We start from the raw sequence: 7,629 nt of genomic DNA, 5'->3' as shown, positions 1-7,629 counted from the left end.
CTCCCATTTGCTAAATCCTAGAGCATGGTGAATCCCTTGGGTGAACCTGGGTCATGTCTGAACCAGTCACTGTCCTGACCACTGGCCAGGTCCAGGCTCTACCCTCATCTCCGGGCCTGGCAGGGAGGTTTCAGATCCTGGGTAGAGTTTGAGAGGAAACGTGTATTCAAGGTAAGTTTAAGAGCTGCTAGGAGGAAGAGAGAGAATTCTGGGAGCGGGGATAAAAACCATTTCTGTTGTTCTGAACATTGTCTCAGTAGCATATTTGGAAGGCACGTGTTGAAAAGCATGTAAGCATCGTATAAGGTTTGAGAGACCAATTACAATCTTTTTAACATTTTCAAATTTTATTTAATTCTATTTTATTCATTATTATTTGTATTGTTGTTGTTATTGTTATTATTGGTTTTTTCGAGACAGGGTCTCTTTGTATAGCTCTGGCTATCCTGGAACCAGCTCTGTAGACCAGGCTGGCCTAGAACTCGCAGAGATCTATCTGCCTGCCTCTGCCATCTGAGTGCTGAGACTAGCAGTGTGCACCACCACACATACCTATGTCCTAAAGTACTTACTTATTTTTATCTACTTTATGTTCGAGGATAGAACTGGGGTTGCAGACAGTTAGTTGCGGGTCACTAAGTGGGTTCAGGAATCAAACCTGGGTGCTTTTAACTGCTGAGCGTCTCTCCAGCCCAGGTGTCTTTCTTTCACTGATGTTAACTTGTCAAGACAGTTTGTAGCTGGGCGTTGGTGGCTCATGCCTTTAATCCCAGCACTCAGGAAGCAGAGGCAGGCGGATCTCTGTGAGTTCGAGGCCAGCCTGGTCTACAGAGCGAGTTCCAGGACAGCTTCCAAAACAATACAGAGAAACCCTGTCTCGAAAAACCAAAAAAAAAAAAAAAAAGACAATTTGTATCAGACTGTAGAGAAGGCTCGGAGGTTAAGAGCACTGCCTGCTCTTCCAGAGGTCCTGAGTTACATGGCTAACAACTATCTATAGTTGGATCTGGTGCCCTCTTGTGGTATACAGGCAGATTTAAGAATAAAAATAATAATAAAGTCCATTTGAACTAGCTTGAGTGTGTTCTCCCCATCCCACACCCATCTCCAGGCCAGGCCTGGTGGCACACATCTGTAATCACAGCTTGGGTGGGGAAAGAGGAGCAGGTAGGAAGAGCCTTTGACACATAACCAAACTGTCTCCAAAGAGTTTTTTAAGACATAATAAGATGGGCTGGAGAGATGGCTCAGCGGTTAAGAGCACTGACTGTTCTTCCAAAAGGTCTTGAGTTCAATTCCCAGCAACCACATGGTGGCTCACAACCACCTTGAACTAGCTCTGATGCCCTCTGCTGGCCTGCAGGCAGAAGATTGTATACATAAAAAAAAAGACATATACAAGTGCCCCAAAAGCCCATTTCTTGAGGAATAGGGTCACATTGGTAGCTGTCTTTTGCTGTTGTTTCGTATGTTTGAGCCTTTTGCCTGTATTTACATATGTGCACATGTGTACCATGTCCATGGAGACCAGGAGAGGGTGTTGGATCCCCTGGAACTGGAGTTACAGACAGTTGTGAGACACTGTGTGAGTGCTGGGAATTGAAACCAGGTTCTCTGCAAGAGCAGCGGGTGCTCTTATGTGCTTATGTATTTATCTATCTGTCTACCTATCTATCCATGTATGTATCTATGTCCATATCCATACATGTATCCTATGTTTATATCCATGTTTGTATGTATCCATACATGCCTACCCATGTATACATGTATGTATCCACCTGTCTATCTTGGTGGTGCTGGAAATAAACCCAAGGCTTGCCACCTGCTAGGCAAGTGCCTCACCACTGAGCTATATACTCCATTCAACTTTGACCCTGACCCTGTGGTGGCACAGGTCTGTGATCCCAGCAATCAGGAACCTGAGACAGGAGGATTGCCACAATTCCAGGACAGTCTGGACTGTGGCAAAAAGAAAATAAAAAACCCATCCTGGGGCTGTAGCTTAGTTGGTAGAGCACTTGCCCAGCATGCTTGAGGCCCAGTCAGCACCACACAGACTGGAGATGGTGGTGCTTGCCTGCCATTCCAACACAAAGGGAGTGGAGGCGGAGGACGGAGGGTCAAGACCACCCTTAGTCAGACAGTGGATCTGTATAGCTTTTCCAGACCCTGTGGGAAAAAGAGACCAGGGCTGGTGAGACGGTTCAGCAGGAAAAGGTCCCGTCTGCTAAGCTTGAAGACCTAAGCTCATCAGTGCTGGGAACCCACGGCAGGAGAGAGCTGGCTCCCAAGTTGTTCTGAGCCGTGTTTCCTGCATACACGCGCGCGCACACACACAAATGTTTACTATTTTTAAAAACATAAATGATATGTTCCAAAATCTGTGTAATCCACAAACAAAAAACACCATAGTATGTTGTTTGTCAAAAGCACGGCGGGTCCTGCTCACGCGCCAGTTGGTAGTCTAGGATTCTTATTTCAAACCGCGTTAAGAAAGAGATCCTGCCTGGAGCATTAGCATAGCTTCCCGAGGGGCTGCGCAGCAGGCTACATTTACAGACGCCCTGACTAAACGTAAAGAAGGTTAAGTCACCTGTCCATGACCACGTTAGCAACCCACACACAACGCCCCCCCAAAACCCTGCCCCACTCCCTACATTGGTTTAGGCAGCTGCTGTGCCCAAGAGGGCCCCTGTTCCCTCCGGAGGCTTGTGGCTTATCTGTCCCCGACTGCGTGCTGGCCCCGCCCCCTGGAGGGAGCTGCCACTTGGAAGCTCCTGGCCAGCTGTGTCCGGCAGCTGCTGCTGACCCAGCTGTGGACTAGGGGAAAGGGAGGAGAGCAACGGGGAGGGGAGGCGGGGGGGACACAGAGGGGCTGCAGCCCTGGGCTTCCTGAAGCTGGGGCTGCACCATGGACCACCTCAGGGCACCCCTCTGGCCTCGGGTTGGCCCCCTCTGGCTCCTACTTGCTGGAGCAGCCTGGGCTCCCTCACCCAGCCTCCCGGACCCCAAGTTTGAGAGCAAAGGTAAGAGCTGCACATGGGTTACCTCCTCATTAGTCATAGAGGGCAATTCTATGACCTGAATTTCCAGTCTGGTCCCAGGACTATAGGTCCTCTGAACCCCCAGATGGGTTTCTAGGGGCCAAACTGGTGTCTGTCGATGTCTGACCCTGGAGTGATGCCAGGCGGAGAAGTCTTAGAAGGGCTTAAGCTCGTTTTAGCTGTTTGTTTGAACAAGATCTCACTAGGTAGACAAGGCTGGCCTTCAGCTGCTAGGATTAAAGGCAAGTGTCACCATGCCTGTACTGGTTTTGTTTTTGTTTTTATTTCTGAGGCAGGGTCTCATGTAGCTCAGGCTGCCCTCAAACTCACAATGTAACAGAGGTTGGGCTTCAACTCCTGATCCTCCTGCCTCCACCTCCCAGTTGCCGGGGTGGTGTTAGCCAACACATTTGGCTCTGTTTTGTGTTTTGAGGGAGTCTGGGACGGGACTAGAAATCGCAAGGGCAGGGTAGGTCAAAGCTCCTGGCTGGGGGCGATCAAGCTCACAGTGGCCCTGTGAAGAGGATCTGCAGGACCTGGCTGCATGCGACTGTAAACACGGTTTGGAGTGCAGGACCTGGCTGCATGCAAGTAAACACGGTTTGGCGGGCGGATGGTGCTAGATCTCTTGCACCGCTTGCTAGGAGGAGGAAGGAGGGCGGGGGACACGGTTGGCGCTATCGGCGGGCAACCGGGTGCCTGCCGGGACCGATAGGAGGTCAGTTCGCTGCACACACGCGCGCTAGGGCGGGGCGAGCACCGCTCAACTTGCAGGATAGAGGGCGTGTGCATGGGGGTGGGACAAGGCAGGCTGGGTCACTACGCTTAGGAGCTCTAGGCCACTTCTGCAAGACCCCTCGAAGGCCCTTATGGAGATGAGGGCGGGGCACTAAAATTATCGGGTCTGCACAGGCGACAGGAGGGAGGGTAAGGGGACTGTGGAGGACAGGCCTCGACTTCCCTGACCACCACCCACCTACCCACGCCATGGCAACCCCCTCCCTAGCGGCCCTGCTGGCATCCCGGGGCTCCGAAGAGCTTCTGTGTTTCACCCAGCGGTTGGAGGACTTGGTGTGTTTCTGGGAGGAAGCGGCGAGCTCCGGGATGGGCTTCAACTACAGCTTCTCTTACCAACTCGAGTGAGTCCCCCAGGACTGGGTGACCTAAGGCTGGAGTGCGGGCAGCGGGGCTTCCTGGATAGACTGGAATGTCCGTTCCCCCATCCCCCCTCTCCGTCTGGAGTCAGGGTTAAGGGTGGCAAGTTGGGGGGTGGAGGTTGCCCCCTGGTGACCGGGGCTGGAATAATTGGGCTCCGGTGTCACGTTGGAGGTGGGGCACTCCGTGATCAAAATGCTCTGGTTTCCACTATCTGAGCAAAAGATAGCAGAAACTCTCCAGTCGCCTCCTACCCTCCCTGCTAGTTCAACTTCTTCTCGGTTTCCCTGGTTGCACAGGGGTGAGTCACGAAAGTCATGTCGCCTGCACCAGGCGCCCACAGTCCGCGGCTCCGTGCGTTTCTGGTGTTCTCTGCCGACCGCCGACACGTCGAGCTTCGTGCCGCTGGAGCTGCGCGTGACGGCAGCCTCCGGATCTCCTCGCTACCACCGCATCATCCACATCAATGAAGTTGGTAGGTGAGAGGGGATGGGAGCGGCATCCGTCGGGGCGGAGCCAGGGCCGGGTCCCCGCCTACACGACCCACTTCACTTTCCGCAGTGCTCCTGGACGCCCCCGCGGGGCTGCTGGCGCGTCGGGCAGAGGAGGGCAGCCACGTGCTGCTGCGCTGGCTGCCACCTCCCGGAGCACCTATGACCACCCACATCCGCTACGAAGTGGACGTGTCTGCAGGCAACCGGGCGGGGGGCACGCAAAGGGTGAGAGCCGGAGCGGACAGCCGCCTCCAACAGCCCAAGCCCAAAGTCCCACTCCTTCAGGGCCCGCCCCCAGTGCCCAACATCCCACCGCTCTTTTTCAGTTGCTCTCTTTTCCGACATTTAAACGTTTTTAAAAGATAGCATTTATGTATGTGTGTGTTGGGTGCACTTGTAGAGGCCAGCGAACAACTTTAGCGAGCCTTCACCGCTTGGGTCCACTGAGCTAGCTCACATTAGTCACGCCCACTTCCCCCACTCCCACTTTGCTCAGGCTTCCCGGGCAACCCATCAGAGCCTCAACCCCTCTCACAACCTGGTTCTTATCCTCAGACCGCAAGGAGGCGCTCTCTGTGAGGGGTCTGGCTCTGCCTTTAACCCAGAGCCAGCCCTTGACTTGGGGTGGGGGTGGGGGTCCTTGCTGTGATTGCCTTGCCTGTTGATACGGTTACTTGAGAAGTACCCTTCTCCTTATTGGGGTGCTGGCTAGATGACTCCGCGCAAGCTCGCACATCCTCTTCTCACTGGGTGCTAGTTGGTTAGATCTCTCCTGGCTTCACCCGCCCCTAGGTGGAGGTCCTGGAAGGGCGCACCGAGTGTGTTCTGAGCAACCTGCGGGGCGGAACGCGCTACACCTTCGCTGTTCGAGCGCGCATGGCCGAGCCGAGCTTCAGCGGCTTCTGGAGCGCCTGGTCTGAGCCCGCGTCGCTGCTGACCGCTAGCGGTGAGGCCCCAATTCCCCAGAGTGAAGGATGAGGCGTGCCAAACACCGGGCAAACCTCCCTGACCTCCTTCCTGTCTCCCAGACCTGGACCCTCTCATCCTGACGCTGTCTCTCATCCTCGTTCTCATCTCGCTGCTGCTGGCAGTGCTGGCCCTGCTGTCCCACCGCCGGTGAGCCCCCAACCCGAGCTAAGCTCTAACTTACATCTTCCTCTAGAGAAAGCAAGGCTGAGGCTCTTGCCCAGAGTCACGAAGTCGCCTGTGATAGAATGCAAGTCAGACGACACCCCAGACTCTTGAATTCTTTGTTCTGGGACACCTACTGTAGTTCGTTGATTTTGGCGATGACTTCTTCCTGCAGTCCTTTGTGGGTTCCGTTTCCCAATGTAGTCAACTTTGTCAAATCACCAGCTAGTTAATGGGAGATATTTAAGCCCAGTGGCTTTAATGACCTGAGGTGTTTATAATTCTCGGTGCACTCAAAGCTTTGCCTTTCCTACTTTTCCAGAAAGCTCACATCCTGTTTGCCTTTCGTGGGCCTGTGTATTTACTTCGTTGAAGCACGCGCACACGCGCGCTAACACACACACACACACACACGTTCTGGCGGTTCTGGGGATCCCACCCCCAGCCCATGGAAAAGAGTGATGAAGAGTGTGAAGAAGCAGGGACTAAACGATCCTAGCTAACCTTCTGTAGGGCCCCATGATGCCTCCTCCACAGGCTGTTTCCCACCCCGGCAGGAACATTGGTGTCACTGTGGATGGGAGTCTGAGAGGGTGTGGGTGAGTGTCCAGCATCACACATCCATGGACTCGTTTCTGACAACTTTCACAGGACCCTGAAGCAGAAGATCTGGCCTGGCATCCCAAGCCCAGAGAGTGAGTTCGAGGGTCTGTTCACCACCCACAAGGGTAACTTCCAGGTAGGTGACCTGCTTGTTCTCTGCGCTCCTGGGGCTGCCTTCTGACGAACACAGAAGCCCGGGCCTCTGAGCAGGAGGGTGCTCTCTTCCCAGCTGTGGCTGCTACAGCATGATGGCTGTCTGTGGTGGAGCCCAAGCAACTCCTTCCTCGAGGATCCACCTGCCCACCTTGAAGTCCTCTCAGAGCGCTGCTGGGGGGTGCCACAGGCAGGGGAGCCAGGGGCGGATGATAAGGGGCCCTTACTGGAGCCAGTGGGCAGTGAACATGCCCAGGACACCTACCTGGTATTGGATGGGTGGCTGCTGCCCCGGAGCCCATGCAGTGAAGACCTCTCTGGATCTGGAGACAGTGTGGACCCAGGGACTATGGATGCAGGCTCAGAAGCATCTTCCTGCCCCTCGGACTTGGCCTCAAAGCCCCGGCCGGAGGGCACCTCCCCTTCCAGCTTTGAGTACACCATCCTGGACCCCAACTCGCAGCGCCTATGCCCGAGGGTACGGCCTCCTGAGCTCCCTCCCACCCCACCTCACCTGAAGTGCCTGTACCTTGTGGTGTCGGATTCGGGCATCTCAGCAGATTACAGTTCGGGGGGCTCCCAGGGAGTCCATGGGGACTCATCTGGCGGGCCCTACTCCCACCCCTATGAGAATAGCCTTGTCCCAGACCCAGAGCGTCTGCACCCCAGCTATGTGGCCTGCTCCTAGGACTCCAAGCTACAGGATTCCAAGCCCACAGTTTCTTGAGCAGGGTTTGTGAGGCCTTTTTTGTTTTGTTTTGTTTTGTTTGTTTGAGACAGAGTTTCTCTGTGGCTTTGGAGGCTGTCCTAGAACTCTCTTTGAAGAACAGGTTGGTCTCAAACTCACAGAGATCCGCCTGCCTCTTCCTCCCGAGTGCTGGGATTAAAGGCATGAGCCACCACCACCTGTCGAGGCCATACTTAAAGATACAGCTGACCTTGGCCCTCTGCTTAGCCCATCCCGCCCAGGAAGTGACAGCCTTGCAATGTTAAGATGGACCGTTAGCTGTCTGTATATAGAAGTTTAATACATATCGGTTTTTCTACCA

At 54.2% G+C, this 7,629-nt stretch overlaps 1 protein-coding gene across 2 annotated transcripts; it reads left to right on the top strand.

Moving 5' to 3' along the window:
• Window positions 1-2,770: 2,770 nt before the first annotated feature.
• Epor (erythropoietin receptor) lies at window positions 2,771-7,629 on the top strand. 2 transcript variants are annotated; one of them, XM_013119371.3, is made up of 8 exons: window positions 2,771-3,026; window positions 4,051-4,183; window positions 4,499-4,674; window positions 4,761-4,918; window positions 5,486-5,639; window positions 5,722-5,809; window positions 6,476-6,563; window positions 6,657-7,629. In XM_013119371.3, exons 1-8 carry the CDS (start codon window positions 2,912-2,914, stop codon window positions 7,266-7,268), a joined length of 1,524 nt encoding a protein of 507 aa, XP_012974825.1. In that variant the 5' UTR covers window positions 2,771-2,911; the 3' UTR covers window positions 7,269-7,629. The 2 variants fall into 2 exon arrangements, with proteins under 2 accessions (XP_012974825.1, XP_040586132.1); XM_040730198.1 differs by lacking the exon at window positions 2,771-3,026 and adding an exon at window positions 3,042-3,635.

Source organism: Mesocricetus auratus, unplaced genomic scaffold (assembly GCF_017639785.1).
Source record: "Mesocricetus auratus isolate SY011 unplaced genomic scaffold, BCM_Maur_2.0 Super-Scaffold_100022, whole genome shotgun sequence".
Taxonomy (NCBI): Eukaryota; Metazoa; Chordata; class Mammalia; order Rodentia; family Cricetidae; genus Mesocricetus; species Mesocricetus auratus.
The sequence above is the reverse complement of the archived record's forward strand: the minus strand, read 5'-3'. Positions and strand labels throughout refer to the sequence as shown.

What these genes read in the sequence shown, in the direction of transcription:
- Epor (XM_013119371.3), top strand. Translation starts at nt 2,912, where the DNA reads ATGGACCACCTCAGGGCACCCCTCTGGCCTCGGGTTGGCCCCCTCTGG. An exon ending in CCCCAAGTTTGAGAGCAAAG is followed by an intron (nt 3,027 to 4,050) that starts GTAAGAGCTGCA and finishes CCCCCTCCCTAG; the next exon opens with CGGCCCTGCTGGCATCCCGG. An exon ending in AGCTTCTCTTACCAACTCGA is followed by an intron (nt 4,184 to 4,498) that starts GTGAGTCCCCCA and finishes CTGGTTGCACAG; the next exon opens with GGGTGAGTCACGAAAGTCAT.